General features: G+C 57.4%; 1 protein-coding gene across 1 annotated transcript; it reads right to left on the bottom strand.

Moving 5' to 3' along the window:
• Positions 1–842: 842 nt before the first annotated feature.
• On the bottom strand, positions 843–16,058 carry RRP1 (ribosomal RNA processing 1). The gene is made up of 13 exons (XM_010367923.2): positions 15,831–16,058; positions 13,851–13,933; positions 12,324–12,381; positions 11,646–11,731; positions 9,796–9,857; positions 7,391–7,520; positions 7,248–7,312; positions 6,832–7,025; positions 5,356–5,432; positions 4,420–4,517; positions 3,991–4,010; positions 2,503–2,616; positions 843–1,391 (listed from the first exon to the last, which is right to left on the bottom strand). The coding sequence occupies exons 1-13, from the start codon at positions 15,961–15,963 to the stop codon at positions 1,129–1,131; spliced, it is 1,383 nt and encodes a 460-aa protein (XP_010366225.1). The 5' UTR covers positions 15,964–16,058; the 3' UTR covers positions 843–1,128.
• Between the last annotated feature and the right edge of the window lie 243 nt (positions 16,059–16,301).

Genomic DNA, 16,301 nt, shown 5'->3' with positions numbered 1-16,301 from the left:
AAATAGCGTCCCTAGCCTGCCTTCTCCTTAGCCCCAGCTGCATCCTTAGCCTGCCCCAGCCGCCCAGCTGAGTGGGACTGAAGGTGTCACCAGGTGCCACCTCCCCGGGGTCGGGGGACACTCGAATACAGCAGGGTTTTACAGAACCAGGTGCAGTTCAGGGTCTGCACAATGCCAGCCACAGCCTGGAGGTCCTTCCTGGTCCCAGGTCCACTCCAAGCCCAGGCCTCTAGCTGGACCCCACACGGCCTGGCTGGCTGGGCACCCATGGAACAGAAGAAGCGGGCAAAACCTAACACCCAACACAGTAGCCCCTTGTCACCTATGCAGGCTGTGGCCACAGCGCTGGCGGCAGATGCACCCTTGTTCCGAGCAGGTGGCTAGCCCTGGGCTACTGACAGGTCTCCATCGCCACAGTGGGGACTTGCCACCTCCCTCACAGGCTCCTGCAGGCGTGCAGGGGAGAGGGACAGGGAGGATGAGGAGTGTGACCTGGCGGAGGGGATGGGGCGCACAGCCTGCGGACCCACGGGTACCCAGGATGGCAGGTGCGCTCCTGCCTCCAGGGACGAGCCCCTTGCAGGAGTTAGGCCTTCCCATCACACACGCTCACCCTGGACAATCCGGGCCTTACTGGAGCTGAATTCACTGTACAACTCGACCCCAGACTAGGGGGAAGCAAAAAGCCCCGTCCAGACAGCCCTGTTAACAGCTGGGTGGCTCTGTGAAAGGAGAAATGTCTTACAAGATTTCTCCACAAACATGAATATAAACCACCACACTGCTCAGAGGCTGGCGGCTGCCACCTCCCACACGTCCGCAGGACACACCAGAAGCGACGCTTCCCCGGCAAGGGCCGCGCGGCATTTTATTTTCTGAACCCCCACAGCGGGGGCGGCCAGTCCTGCTGCAGGTGGAGTTTCGGTCTTCAGACTTTGACCTTTTGACCCAAGGTCATCACAGCCACAGGCGGAGGCTCTGGGAAAAGTCCAGCTCCTGGGACGCTGGCCCCTAACGACGGGCCCACCTCTCCAGTGCCGCCCTTCCCTCCTGCCTGGCACGGGAGTTCTGGAGCTGCGGTCCTGAGTCCAAGAACAGCCCAGTCAGCCTGTCCTGGGCCCGGCCACGTCACTCCCCGCGTTTCTTCTTCTTCTCCGGCTCCTGGACATTGGCTGCCTTTGCTCGGGCACCGGCCGGCTGCCTGGGTGTCCTCCTTCTCTGGCGAGCTCCTCTCTGGCCACGGCCCCTGGGCTGATCTCGGAGCAGGGCCCGCTCAGCTGTGCCTGGCTGCTCACTAGCCTCTGCCCGCGCCTTGGGGTCGGCCCCCACACCCCTCCTCTTGCTCCTCTTCCTCTCCATGCCCAGGCTCGGGGGTTCCTTCTCACCTTTCCCTGACAAAACAGCAAGACCCCATGAGCCAGAGAATGCCAGCATGGGCTCCTTCCACTCACTCAGCTCGGGCTGAGGACGCCGGCACCATGGACCTGGGAGGACAACACAGCCACGCCAGCCAGCCAGACGCATCCCGTGTCCAGTGTGGGGGCCAAGCTCTACCCACACGGCCCGGGACCCCAGCGAGGGCTGACCTCGGGAGGACCGGCGTAGGACAGGGATGCGAGACCCGGGAGCAAAGGCACAGAGTAGGCAGGACTGGGCTCAAGGTAGAAGGGGAGGCGGAAGAAGGATGCTGGGCAGTGCCAGGCCCTGAACGCCAGGGCCGACAGTGTTCACAAAACTTGCTGCACACAGAGAGCCACACAGACGGTATCTGGTACGGGTGCAGGAACCAGGCCAAGGGCCGGCGGCAGAGAGGCCACTGCCCCATGGGAAATGAGACAGATGGGCCTCAGTGGCACGGGGCTCTGGGCAAGGGAAGGGGTGAATCCCTAGGCCCTAGGGCCGGTTTAGCATGGAGAGAGTAACAGGGAAGGCTTCCCAGTGTGGGGCAAAGCCACTGTCTCCCTCCTATGCACCCTATTCCTGCCATGGGCCCCGTGCCCTGCCCGGCACTGTGCTCAACCCCCTCCACTGCAGGTAGGCAGCTCCAGGCCCTGGGTTGCCCCTGATGAGGGTGACACATGCCAACCACACTCGTGTGGCCAGAGGCCCAAGAGAGAAGACAGGCCCTGAAATCAAGGACAGAAGTGGAGAGGTTCAGGAATCTCTGAGGGTGCGGGAGAGGAGGGGACAGGGCTTGGATCTAAGACAGAGGCATGGGAGGAGGCAGCCCAGCCAGGAGGATCGTCTCCACATCGGGAGGGAGGGCAGCGCACACAGCTCGGGGGAGCTGCAGACAAGGATGGCAGATAGGGGTGGCGAGGAGAGATCTACAGGAGGGATGCCGAGGACAGGGCATTTCTGGGACATGTGGATAGCAGGTACCCAGGATGGAGGACTCGGCACTCATGCTTCAGGGGTAGACACTGTAGGTGACCCCCATCCCAGGGACAAGCAAGCAGGTGAGGACGCCAGCTCCATGACTAACACACCAGCTAGTCCTACCTCTCTCGCGCTGCAACCTGAGCAGACGCTTCTGCTTCTTCGTCTTCTTCTGCCGCCTCCCTTCAAGCAGACGCCTGCAGGCCTTCTCCGGGATCTCGTCCTCAGGGAAGATGCCTGAGAACCAGGGCAGAAGTCAGGGGGCTCTGGGGGTATGGGGGCTTTTGGTTTGAGGCTCGCTGCTTCCAGCAGGCCCCAGCCAGCACCACCTCCCGACAATGTGTGTGAGAAAGTGCCCTGCTGTAATACCCAGGGGCAATGTGTTCAGTGCCACCAACACAGCTGAAATGAACCAGCTCAGACCCAAGTCCATTTGGAAAAGCCAGTTCCTGGAGCATCTAGGACACAGGTAGGGTATCCATGAACCGACATGCTTGGGACCAGCAGTGCTTTGGATGTCAGACTGTTTTGGAATGTCTGCTGTCATATTCACTAGTTCAACATCCCTAATCTGAAAATCCCAAATCCAAAACGTTCCGATGAGCATTTCCCTGGAGCTTCCCGTCAGCACTCAGTTTTGGACTTGGCAGCATTTTGGATTTGGGGTTTCAGATTAGAAACACTCAACCTATACACCAAAGTCTACAGCCTAAAAATGCCTATGCTGGCGGCACAAGGGAACTTTGGGCATCAAAACCTGCCAGACACACACGAACCTCATGCACCTCACTGGTGCACGCTGTCCTAAAAACCCCACACTACCAGCCTGGCAACACAGCGAAACCCTGTCTCTACAAAAACTAAAACAATTAGCCGGCGTGTGGCACGCGCCTGTGGTCCAAGCGACTGGGAGGCTGAGGTGGGAGGATCGCTTGTGCCCAGATCCAGGCTGCAGTGAGCTGTAATCACACCACTGCTCTCCATCCTGGGCAACAGAGCGAGACACTGTCTCAAAAACTAAAAAAAGAAAACAAACCCTGGACTAGAACTCATGACACGCCGGCTGGTGGATGCAGGGGGTGTGGTGCTCGGAGAGAGGAGCTTAACACAAGACAAGAAGTGCTGATTCTGGAGCCGGAGGGACACGCAGGCATCCCCTATGAAATCCTTCCAACTGAGCTGCAGCTCTGAAACTTTTCTTAAGCACCGGGGGAAACGCTTACATCTCTTACCATCAACCCCCCTAGGAAACGCTCCTTCCGATAACCTATGCCAGTTCCATCCACCACACGCTGCCAGAAACAGACGTGTGCTGCACAACAGACCAGCAGCAGCACCGCTGTCAGTGCTTGGGAGCCCCTGTGGCCGGCACCGTCTCTCAGGCTCTGGGGGACTCCAATGGACACTCAAGTCTGAGAATCACTCAGCAAAACCCATAAAAACGAGAGCTGTGGAACCCTGAGCCCTGCCTCCCTGTCCCCCAGAAACACCACCAGGCCTCTCTGCAGAGAGACTCCACGTGCTATGAGGCCCCTGGAAGCAATCCACTCCCAGGAGGATGGAGCTCCACCTCCAAGGCGGTGCCACTGTCAGTGCCCGGCCGGTCCTCACCTCCTGCCAGGTCCTGCAGCCTGAAAGAGCAAGACAGATGGCCACTTACCACGGCTGCGACTTCCGCAGGAGGAAGCTCCAGCTAGAGGGGCTGCAGGGTCCCAGCCGGGGAACCCCAGGGGCTGTGCAGGGGTCTCAGGGTCCTAGCGGGTACCACCCCAGGGGCTGTGCAGGGGTCTCAGGGTCCTAGCGGGGAACCCCAGGGGCTGTGCAGGGGTCTCAGGGTCCTAGCGGGGAACCCCAGGGGCTGTGCAGGGGTCTCAGGGTCCTAGCCGGGGAACCCCAGGGGCTGTGCAGGGGTCTCAGGGTCCTAGCGGGGACCACCCCAGGGGCTGCGGAAGGACCAGGGCAAAGCGAAGGCACCCCGATCTGAGGAGGAAAGGGCGGCTCCAAGGGCAGCAGGGCAGACGCAGACCCTCAGACACCCACTTCCGGACCACTTTGTAGAGACGCTTCCTGTTCTGAGACGGGGTGCTCTGGCGGCTGGCCATTTCAAACAGTCTGTTAGCAACTGCCTCGTAGTCAAACTGTGTCAAAAGACAGACGTCACAGAGCCAAGGTCAGTCACCCTCTCTGCATGCTCCGAGAACGTGGAACCCCTGAGACCCAGAGGGCACTTGGTCTTCACTTGCAGGTTCTTCACTCGGCTCACAAGAACACAGCCCACCCTCAGAGGGTCCTGCAGCCCCGCCACTCTACAGCACAGCGGGCACCACACATGCTGCGGCGCACTGTGGGGCACACACTGCCGGGCACACTCTGCGAGATGCACACTGCAGGGCACACACCTGCCAGGAGCCTGCCTGCAGCTTTACAACTCTAGGAGCCACACACAGACAAGCACGAATAAAGTAAGTTAATTTGATTGATTTTAACCCAAGAAGGCCATATTTTATTAAGTCTGCACATAATCATATTTAAAACTTAAAACATTTCAGTTTCCAATTTGCCTGAAGTCAGACCCCACTGGCTGAGTGGACTCCTTGCTGGGACCCACAGGCCAGCCGCTTGGCACACGCCATTTCATTCCAGCCCAGCACCCCAACGAAGGGGCTGCAGGAAATCTGGGGGGCTGCCCATGCGTGAGGCAAGAGGCCAGTGTGAGGTGAGGCCAGCCCTGGACAATGCAGGTCTGCCTCTGAGCCCACCATCCCAGGCCCCAGCCCCACTCTTAATGACCCCACTCGCCTGCAGGGGGCAGGGTCGGAGCACCCATCCCGCCTTCAAAGCTAACCCGTCTGGGTGACTCTTCATGCCAACGGCTGCCATCCTCCCTCCTAACGCCCCCCTCCTCCCTCTTCCAGGGCCAGTGGCAGCAAAGCAGGGCAAAGGCTGAGGGTGCAGCCACGAGCCCAGGGCACCCACCTGGAGGACAGGGCCACCACTGTCCCTGTCGTCACCTGTCTGCTCACCAGCCTCAGGTTCAGCCCTGCAGACAGAGCCTGGAACAAAAGGGACCCCGTGAACTCAAAGACCTGTTCCCAACGTGTGCCAGCCCCAAACACCCAGGAACGGAGAGCCCGCTCCGTGCACCCTGGTCAGAGCGTGGGCATAGGCCCGCAGCTCAAGGCAGATACTAGGTGCCACGTGACCTCCAATCTCGTATGGACAGGACAAGAGGTGCCACCCCAGGCCTGGAAAGGAAAAAAGACATCCCAGGGCACAGGTGCCTACACAGCCCTGAGTGGCTGACTACAAGCTGGTATCTCGGGCAACAAAGTCCATGTCAAAAGTTCCGGAAGTGAGGAGGGTAGCTCAGTCCAGCCTCAAGGTGGCCTGGAACAGAAGCTGTGGGAGTTGACGTTTCAGTCAGGCGCTCAAGCTAGGCTGGGCATCTGGGGCTTTGACGGCACTGTCTGCAGAAGAGAGGTTTCTGGGCAACAGGCAGCTGTGGGGCAGCATGTGACAAGGGTCTGCTCTGCAGGTGGCAGCCAGGGGCCAGCAGCAGGCACTGGAGGACCTGCCAGGAGCCTCGGCTACTGAGAGAGAAGGGCAAGGCAGGAACCAGGGAGACACGCATAGGGTGGCCGGGCCAAGTGCTGGGGGCGGTGGGGAGGGGGTCTTCTGATGAGTAAGCCAAGGGGCACAGCAGCCACAGCACTGAGTCAGGGCACACGGGGGTCCTGGGCATGGTCGAAGACACACCCTCCACACCACCAGGATGCCACACTCACAGCTCAGACCACCCAGCAGGCTCGGACAACGAGGGCAGCATCGAACCAGAAACGGGCCAGGCTGGACCCCGCGGCTGCCCCCAGAGGCCTCTGGCAGGCAGTGAGGAGTGGGTCTACTCCCCAGCAGCCAGGTGCCCTGAGGTCTCAGGCCTGAACCCTGCCACGGTCAGTATGGACAGAGCTTGCTGTCCTCTGGCAAGACGGGCCAGGAACGAGGAACATGAGGAGCAAGTGGTTCACATCCCGTGCCACAGAGTGACGCCATGGGGAGGACTGCCTGCAGGTCTGGGAGAGGCCAGGAGGCTGAAAGAGTCCAGCCCCAGAGAGTGACGGTGGACAGATGGTGGGAGGGACAGGAAGATTCAGCACCAAGGCAGGAACGAGTCCAGGGGGCCAACTGAGCCAGAGGCGTGCTGGGTTAGACTGCGGAGCCCAGGGGTCTGGAGAGGGCGTGGGGCACACCAGAGGCTGGGGGGCTTGAGGGGAAACGACACGTGTGCTTGGTGCCCACAGAGGTCACTCTGGCTTCTATGCTGAGGATGGACTGTGGGGAGCGGCAGAGACAAGGGGACCAGGCGGAAGCTGGTGGGAGCAACCCAGCAGGAGACCACACTGGCTCGGCCCAGGACAGGCCCCAAGGAGGAGCCGGGCGTGCCGTCACCCCCACCTGCAGGCGGCTTTTCAGACCTCTTCTGGGACAGCGCATCTCCACGCTCACTGCCCTCGGAGGACTCCTCACTGTCTGACACCACCTCCCCATCCTGTGCGTCCAGTTCATTCAGGAGGTCTTCAATGGCAAGTGGGGCCTGCTCCACGATCGTCTCAAAGATGCCTCGAGTGATGTTGTTCAAAACCAGGGAACTGAGGGGCAGGGCAGAGGCCAGCGAGCAGGCCCGTTATGCTGGATTCCCAAGCAGAAGCTGCTGACTGCCCTGCGGCCTCCCCTCCACCCCCCACCCACCCGCATGGCCAGCGGCCACTCTGCGACAGATTCTTCCCTGGAGGGAGCAGCCCCCCAAAACGGCAGCCCCACGGAAGAACTCAGTGAAGGAGTCGGGTCCAACCAGGTCGCCCACCACTTACTCCTTGGTCCGGGCGGCGATTCTGCAGAAGGGGTCGATGAACTTCAGGTTCTGGTCTGCCGTAAGCTATGGGGAAAGCCAGCGGAGCTCAGTCCCTCGTCCACAAATGCCCAGCTCCACCGCCCCGTCGGAGCCCAGCCTCACCTCCTCAGCGCCCACTTTGGTCAGCTCCTCCAGGAAGATCTCAATGAAGTGGCTCTTCACCCCGTGGGGGGCCTGGCTGCTGGGGTGCAGGATCTCGCTCGTCAGCAGCTCTAGCAGCTCCTCGATCTGTCTGAGGAAAGGAAAAGCAAATATGACAGGCAGCCTCGGCAAGCCCCAAGACAGCCGTGCCCCCACTCTCCGGCGGTTACACGCTCGGATGGAAACCTAAGTGCGGGCAGGCACCACTGTCTGCAAACAGGCCGGCCCAAACTCCATTCAGGTGAAGACCAACAATCCTGGGGCTATTCCAGCACAAAGCAGTCTTGCAATCAGAGAGTTAAGTGACCATCACCAGCACCAGAACATATGGCCTGAGTTTGCATGTCAGCTGCAAAACGCAACACATGTAAACATTCAGATAGGCCTTCCCTCTGTCCTCAAAACTGCTACCAGAGAGAAAGTCTTGGCTGAGACCAGACATCTTGCCTGGTGTTCCTCTCCACTGTCTCCACTGGGTACCGCTGGGGAAAGACACGTCAGGACAGCACAGACACAGAAAGGAAAGTGGAGGCCCAGAAAGAGGCCCAGGACCATGAGCCACCTTCTGGCTTCCCAGGCCCTGCTGCACGGCACATGCCATCTGTGATGTGCACCAGAGCTCTCCCTGGCAGGCAGGTATGATGGCCTCACAGGCCCAGATCTGAAGACTAGACAGCCCCAGAGAATAACCTGTAGCATCTAGACGCATCTGGACCTCCTGGGGTGCTCAGTAACGCACTGCCTAACTCGGATTTGTGACCTGTGTGATTTAGGAAGCTCCCCAGCAAGGCTGGAGAATCACTGGTGATGGAAAGGAGAAGTGATGCTCTCTAAGGCTCAGGAAAAAGGAGACAGAGGCAAGAACAGGTGCTGAGACCAAGAGGAAGACACACAGGTGCAAGGGACCGACTTCCAGGCCAGGGACAATGCCACGGATATTAATGACAGCCCGGCTATGCCTGCAGCAGATCCAAGAGGGCAGGAAAAGTGGACCCCACTGTCAGCACTGGGACCCCGGGCACTGAGAGAAGCCACCACGGTCTTCCAAATGATTCCGGTACTGAACTCTCAGTTACAGGGAGGAAAAATACTCTTGGAGTAATAAGCCAAAAATAGTTAACAAAAATCATCCCTTTACCATTTATTTATTTATTTATTTATTTATTTTTATTTTTATTTTTTTTTTGAGGCGAAGTCTCGCTCTGTCGCCCGGACTGGAGTGCAGTGGCCGGATCTCAGCTCACTGCAAGCTCCGCCTCCCGGGTTTGCGCCATTCTCCCGCCTCAGCCTCCCGAGTAGCTGGGACTACAGGCGCCCGCCACTTCGCCCGGCTAGTTTTTTGTATTTTTTAGTAGAGACGGGGTTTCACCGTGTTAGCCAGGATGGTCTCGATCTCCTGACCTTGTGATCCGCCCGTCTCGGCCTCCCAAAGTGCTGGGATTACAGGCTTGAGCCACCGCGCCCAGCCTCTTTTTTTAAAAAAACAAAACAAGACAAAACCCAGAATCTCACTCTAGGCTACAGTGCAGTGGCTCAGTCATGGAGCACTGCAGCCTCAAACTCCTGGGCTCAAGCGATCCCCTCGCCCCACCATAACCAGCCTGCTGGTTCTTTTTTATGTATTTATCTAATTTTTGTATTTTTAGTAGAGACAGGGTTTCACTGTGGTGGCCAGGATAGTTTTGATCTCTTGACCTAGTGATCTGCCTGCCTCGGCCTCCCAAAATGCTGGGATTACAGGCGTGAGCCACCGCGCCGGGCCAATTTACATAATTTTAGAATTAGGAGCAATTAAAATTGCTTACAACTTTGGGAGGCCTAGGCAGGCAGACTGCTTGAGCCCAAGAGTTTGAGACCAGCCTGGGCAACAGGACAGAACTAATCTCTACCGAAAATATAAAAATTACGTGGGCCTGCGATGCACATCTGCAGTCCCAGCCAGCTGGGCGGCTGAGGCAGGAGGATCACTTGAGCCCAGGTCAAGGCTGTAGTTGAGCCAAGATCACGCCACTGCACTCCAGCCTAGGCAACAGTGAGACCTATTTCAAAAAAACAAAAAGCATTGCTAACGGAGCGGAACATGCCGTGTTTTTCTAAGAAGCTCCTCAGCTGGACACCCTTTCATTAAAAAACTCCCTCCTGACTCCCAGTGAGAACTGGCCTCCAAGCCTGAGGATAAATGGCATCATTTCCACAAATACACAAACTAATTTTTACTTTAAAAAATATCTTATCTCTAAGCACAACTAGGGGCACGCTTTAATGTAAAGGCTGATATCTCCTTATGACAAAGAATCCAACGACAAACACATGACTGTGGTCCCTGAGAGCAGCATCCCCCCACAGCAGGCCCGCCGCGCACCCACCTTTCTTCCCAGCCTCGCATCTTCAGAACCTTCAAGGACTCGTTCAGGACCATCCTCATGAGCTTAGACACAGAAGGAGGTTCGTGTTAGCAGAAGCCCGGCCCTGCTTCACCAGACCACCCTTCCCCATGCACCATGAGCCGCGGCAGGATAAAGCCACACCCGCGGTCACCTCTGCTGGCCCCAGGCACACAGCTGGCCCCCAGAGCTGCCGACAGACAGACGCTGGAGGATACAACACCAAGCCTTCAGAACCCCGGGCTGAGAACGCGCCTCTCCCCAGCTCCAAGGCCCCAGCTGGCTGGAAGCAGGCACACAGGGGGTGGGAGGGAACAGGGGACAGTCCTATGACTCCAGTCCATAAACCGGGGTTGAAACAGACAGTCCTTGATTCATAAGGGAGAACCAGAAAAGAGGCACAGCTACCCCCACGGGCAGTGGAGCCCTCCGCAAAACCGGGTCTGAAACACGGCTGTTCCTCACCAGGCTCTCCCCAGTGGGAGAACACAGCTCACCTCCTCTGCGGTCCGCTACGCAGTGAGGGCGCTCCCGCCAAGCCTCACCCGTGAATGAAGCTCCAGATCTGCCCCCCAATGCTATTTCCCTCCATGGGACTCAACACCCTTCTATAGTTGTCCCCACTTTAGGCTACTGACCCAGCACGCCTACACGCCCACAGTGAGGTCTGAGCCGCAGTCAATAGCAGCAGAGGACACGCAGACCCCCAGGAGCCCCGATGACAAGAGCACAGCCCAGCAGCCAGGACACTGTTCTTGCAGACACGGGAGGCCTATCCCCCACGCCACCCTGCAGTGCCACTGAGGCCGGCCCTGACACAAGGCTGTGCTGCCAGACTCAGTCACACAAGGGGCCCGGAAACGAGCCATGGAAAGCAGAACGCATCCATCCAAGCACCCAGCAGCTGCATCTCAGCAAACCCGTGGGGTGGCCTCCCTGCAGAGCCCTGCTGTCCCTAAGAGTCTGCACTCTGTCAAGCGCGTGGCCAGGCTCCTGGCCTGCCCTGGAGCCTCCTTCCTCCTTGAGCTCCAGGTTCTTCCCACCCTGGTCTCCAATTCTAGAATCACTGGTACGTACACTGTCCGTACAGCCCTGGCCCGAATCGGAGCGGGACACTGAAGCCAGAATGGCGGATCAACATCTATCCTCAGTGAGGCCCAGACATGGCCCCTTTCAGCGTTCCCATTGGGTGACTGACTCCTACAAGTGACAATGTCCCTATATCTCAGATCTGCTCTAAGGTTACAATGACCACCACCTCAGTAACGAGACCTCACGGTTCAACAAGAGGGAAGCAGGGAAGGAGAGAAGCAGGTCCGGGCAGCAACACGCTGCACTTCTAAACCCCAGTGTTCCCCAGCATTCTCAGGGCAAATCAGCACCCTGAATGGGGGTGCAATGCGGGAGGAGGGAAAGGAAGTCCCGCACTGTGACCCAGCCATCCCAGCCTTGCAGGCACTCCAGGGCTCCCACGAGGGCCCGACCACAGCTCTGGAGTCTGCGCCTCCAAACTCATGGACTCCTTGGCAAAGTAACAACAGTGTCACCGCCGACTCTCCCCAGGAGGGCAATCGTCACTTTCCTTCTCTGAACCAAAAGTTTGTGTGGTGTTTTAGGGGTCGGATTCCTCGCCATTCAATGACCCTCAGAGACCGACAATGCTGCAGAGCCCTGGGCAGGGACCGCCCAGAGCCTCGGCTCCACCTCCCACCCCGGCTTCAGGGTCGCACTGCCTCAGGTCGCCTCCCTGCCCAGGTGCTGCCTGTCTCTGCTGGGCCGGGCACTGAGACCCACGCTGCCCCCGCCTGCCGGCGCCCTGGCGGCTGCCTCACCATGTAGAACTTATCCAGGCGCAGCCTGTCGATGCCCGTCCACTCACGATTCATGGTCTGCCAGAAGGCCTGAAGGAACAGGTGCTCTGGAGGAGGAATAAGCCAGAAGAGAACGACTGAGGAGCACGAAGCCACTCTGGGAAGTGAGGTGAGAACACGGAGGAACCTTTCTTTACATATTATAAATAATAAATAAAACGCTGATGCCCAGGCCCTACCCCTAGAACTGGGTTTTGCTGGACCAGGATCTGGACATCAGAATTTTTAGAGGCTCTTCAAGTGAGTCCCACAGACAGGTAGGGTAAGAACTTCTCAACTCTGGTCACCAGAGAACAGAGGAGTTAGAAAATCAACTGCAGGAGCCTCACGATCATCAGGCGGAATCCAGTCAAATCTCGTGGTGATATTACCCTGGCTTTTCATTTTATTTTTAAAATGTAAGATATTAGCCCATTAGACTCAAAATGAGCGTTTTGGGTAAATGAGCTAATCCATGTTGGACACTTACACCAGCATTTCACACATGCTAAGCACCCACAGACACCAGCTGGCGCTCTCTCGCTCTTAGGCATTCCTTACTCTGGATTTGAGAACACGAACCCTCCCGTGTCTGGTGGCTCTGATGCTCAGAGGTTCTGACGTCTACAAATGTACCCAACTATGGCAGAGCATACTCACGCGCCTCCGTGGTCTGAAAAGCATGAACGAGCTGGGAAATGGTCCTTCCTAATTCTTCCTGTGCAGGAAACAACAAAAACGCCCTCAGCCACTAAAGCACCAGGCTCTCACAATGACACACACAACCACCCACTCACTCACTCATCACAGAGTCGGCTTCCAGGGGGTCTCAGCTCAGTGGACTGGAGGTTTCACCCCTGCTGCAAAAGACCCCTCTACATCCAGGGTCAACAGCCTCTCACACAACCACGGCAGGCACTGCCCTCCTGACGGGCTGTGCTAAAGCCACAGAGTCATGGTTAAAGAGGGACGTGGGAGAGCAGGAGGGAGCCTTGGGACTCACAGCCCCCTAACCATCAGGAGGAGGAGGGCTCCGAGACCCCATAGATCATTCGCTATCTACCTACATCACTGCACCACGCATGGCCCAGGGCACTTGCTAAGAGACATTTCAGGCCGGGCGCGGTGGCTCAAGCCTGTAATCCCAGCACTTTGGGAGGCCGAGACGGGCGGATCACGAGGTCAGGAGATCAAGACCATCCTGGCTAACACGGTGAAACCCCGTCTCTACTAAAAAATACAAAAAACTAGCCGGGCGAAGTGGCGGGCGCCTGTAGTCCCAGCTACTCGGGAGGCTGAGGCAGAAGAATGGCGTGAACCCGGGAGGCGGAGCTTGCAGTGAGCTGAGATCTGGCCACTGCACTCCAGGCTGGGTGACAGAGCAAGACTCTGCCTCAGAGAAAAAAAAAAAAAAAAAAAAAAAAAAGAGACATTTCATAGCCTCCCCTTGAATTTAACTAAGTATCCTCACCACCCACGAGATTCTGAAGGAGAGCACAAAAGTCACAATCTGAGAAACAATGTTTGAAAAAGACTAGCAGGAGAAGTCCTTGTCTCAGGAGACTTGAATTCTGCCCCTTGGTTTCCACTATTTCAGCAGTTGTTTGCAACCCAGGACAAACACAAAACCCAGTTTTCACCCATATGCCAGTGCGGCTATGGTGCATGACTCAGTCAATCACATCAACGACCTCAGCAAGTGTAAGACTCGCCGAACCAAAGGCCCACACCCACCAGCCATGCAGAACCAAGCATCAAGGCTATACAACCTTCCCACGGTCTCTGGCCATATTAAAACTGGGTGGACTAGGCTGGGCACGGTGGCTCACACCTGTAATCCCAGCACTTTGGGAGGCCAAGGCGGACGGATCACGAGGTCAGGAGTTCAAGACCAGCCTGGCCAACATGATGAAACTCCGTCTCTACTAAAAATACAAAAAATTAGCGGGGCATGGTGGCGGGCACCTATAATCCCAGCTACTCGGGAGGCTGAGGCAGGAGAATTGCTTGAAACCGGAAGGCGGAGGTTGCAGTGAGCTGAGATTGCGCCACTGCACTCCAGTCTGGGCAACAAGAGTGAAACTCCGTCTTAAAAAAAAAAAAAGAAAGAAAAAAACTGGGTCGACCAGATGCCCATCCATCCTCCCCTGCTGCTTCTGCACCTTCTCTGCTGCTCACTCCACTCACCTGGAGGAGCGGCTTGTCCTGCATCCACATGCAATAGAACAGTCCTTTCCACACCTTCAGCAGCTCGTCGTGAGTAAAACCACCTGCAGCAAAACAGCAACATTTGGACCAAATGAACCCCGCACCTTCCAGTGCCAGGAAGGAAGCCACAGAAACGTGACTGCCTGAACGAGACCAAAGTCCCACTTACTGTAAAGGCAACTGGGGGGCAAAATCTGGCCCTCCCCTTCAAACAATCCTAACCCAGAACCTGCTGTGCCTATGGCTGTACGGCTCCTCCAGGTAACTGCCACTTCACGCACTCAGTAAAACTGACTGAGAATCTACAAGGTATCAGGCACCGTACTCCATTTTGGAAATTCAAAATTGCAAACCTCCACTGTTTCCCAAACTGATCACTGGCCACACAGGATAATCTGTTGGCGATAATTCATCCAGCATTACACTGAGCGTTTCTGCACTTTTCTGTAATATATCTCAAATATTAAAAAGAAGAAAGTGAACTCAGGCATTCAGACTAGCTAGGGAGAGAAACAGAAATTACTCAGGCCAGGTGCAGTGGCTCATGCTTGTACTCCCAGCACTTTGGAATTGAGTGCTGAGGAGGGATCACTTGAAGCCAGGAGTTCAAGACCAGCCTGGGCAACATAGGAATACCCCAATTTGTACAAAAAATACTAAACTTAGCTGGCCTGGTGGCACAGCGCTCCCGTAGTCCCAGTTACTGGGGAGGCTGAGATGGGAGGCTCACTTGAGCCTGGGAGGTAGAGGCTGCCGTGAGCCATAATGGTGCCAAAGCACTCCTCCACCCTGGATGACAGTGAGGTCTGTCTCACTCAGAAAAATAAAAAAAAAAGTTTAATTTAAAACATTACTCAGTTGACATTCACTTAAGTCCTATGTCTGGCAAGCTGTTCCTGCAGCAGTGGTTCTCAAGCTGAGTGTGGGGAGCGGTATCACTCGAACAGCTTCATAAAGCAGATGCTAGTCCTGATTTGGCCGGGCTAGGACCCTACAACTTGCATTTCTTTCTTTTCTTTTGTAATGGAAATGGAGTCTTGCTATGTTGCCCAGGCTGGATTCCTGGGCTCTTGCGACCCTCCCACCTCGGCATCCCGAGTGGCTGGGATTACCAGCTTGGGCCACTGCACCGGGCATAGAATCTGCATTTCTTTTTTTTTTTTTTTTGAGACGGAGTCTCGCTCTGTCGCCCAGGCTGGAGTGTAGTGGCCGGATCTCAGCTCACTGCAAGCTCCGCCTCCCGGGTTTATGCCATTCTCCTGCCTCAGCCTCCCGAGTAGCTGGGACTACAGGCGCCCGCCTCCACGCCCGGCTAGTTTTTTGTATTTTTTAGTAGAGACGGGGTTTCACTGTGTTAGCCAGGAGGGTCTCGATCTCCTGACCTCGTGATCCGCCCGTCTTGGGCTCCCAAAGTGCTGGGATTACAGGCTTGAGCCACCGCGCCCGGCCAGAATCTGCATTTCTAACAAATGTCCAGGGGATGCTACTGCTGATGGGAGACCACGCTCGGAGAACCACCAGGTACCACGAACAAGAAGTAGATTCTCGGCCCTCAGAGAGATACCCTGAGTGGAACTCGGAAAACAACCCAATAATTACGCAAACAGAAAACTGCTAACAGCGGGAAATGCTGCCACGAGGGAAAAATACTGGGTGCCTGAACAGCAGGGCAGCAGGAGTACATGGTCTACTTGAGGGAGGGGACGTCTGGCTACGAAAGGTGTCAGGGGGCTGGGGAGGAGCGTCCTCGCAGAGGGACCAGAAGTCACCGCACCACGAGGCAAAGCGGCCGCGGGGACCGCGGACCCGTAGCAGCAGGAACAAGCCCATGGGCCCCGCCTGCCCGGCCACGTGGAGGTTCCATAGGACTCTGAGGGCCCCCAGCCCCGGCCGCCACCGCCCACACCCGCCCCAGCCCAGCCGGACCCCGAGACGCCAGCCGCCCACACCCCCACCAACCTGCGGCCCGCTGAGTCCTGGCGACGATGTATTTCCGGAGCTTCCTCACCGCCCGGTCCCGGGTCACCTGCTCATTCCCCGCCAGGCGCTGAGCCAGCTGGATCTCAGGCGGGAGCTGCAACCGCGAAACCATGACGGCGGCGGCCGAGACCCCCTGTCTCGCGGTCTCCTGGTACCCAGCACACAGAGCACGCGCCGCCCGCGCCCGCCTCCTCCTGGTCCCGGCGCGCGGCGTGACGTCACAGCCCGCGACACCTCCCAGGCGCACGTCACCGCCGCACAGTGGCCGAGCCGCGCAACTGCAACCCCCGGAGGCTGCCGAGGGGGCGCGCTCCCTTCCTGTGCGCACGCGCGGAACCGTCGAGCGCGCGCCTGCGCCTGCGCCTCGCTGGGGCTGCGGTTGGCCGGGGTTGTGAGGCAGAGATCTGTTGTGTTTTAATCTTATTTTATTCATAAGCCCACTTGTATTTT

Source organism: Rhinopithecus roxellana, chromosome 13 (assembly GCF_007565055.1).
Source record: "Rhinopithecus roxellana isolate Shanxi Qingling chromosome 13, ASM756505v1, whole genome shotgun sequence".
In the NCBI taxonomy this organism is placed as follows: domain Eukaryota; kingdom Metazoa; phylum Chordata; class Mammalia; order Primates; family Cercopithecidae; genus Rhinopithecus; species Rhinopithecus roxellana.
Note: the sequence above shows the minus strand (reverse complement) of the source record. Positions and strands in the feature narration are given on the sequence as shown.

Excerpts from the sequence above, each read along its gene's own strand:
- RRP1 (XM_010367923.2), bottom strand. The coding sequence starts at position 15,963 with ATGGTTTCGCGGTTGCAGCTCCCGCCTGAGATCCAGCTGGCTCAGCGC. Across the intron at positions 9,858-11,645 it reads GCCTGGATAAGTTCTACATG|CTCATGAGGATGGTCCTGAA; the intron begins GTGAGGCAGCCG and ends TCTGTGTCTAAG. Across the intron at positions 7,313-7,390 it reads CCAAAGTGGGCGCTGAGGAG|CTTACGGCAGACCAGAACCT; the intron begins GTGAGGCTGGGC and ends CTTTCCCCATAG.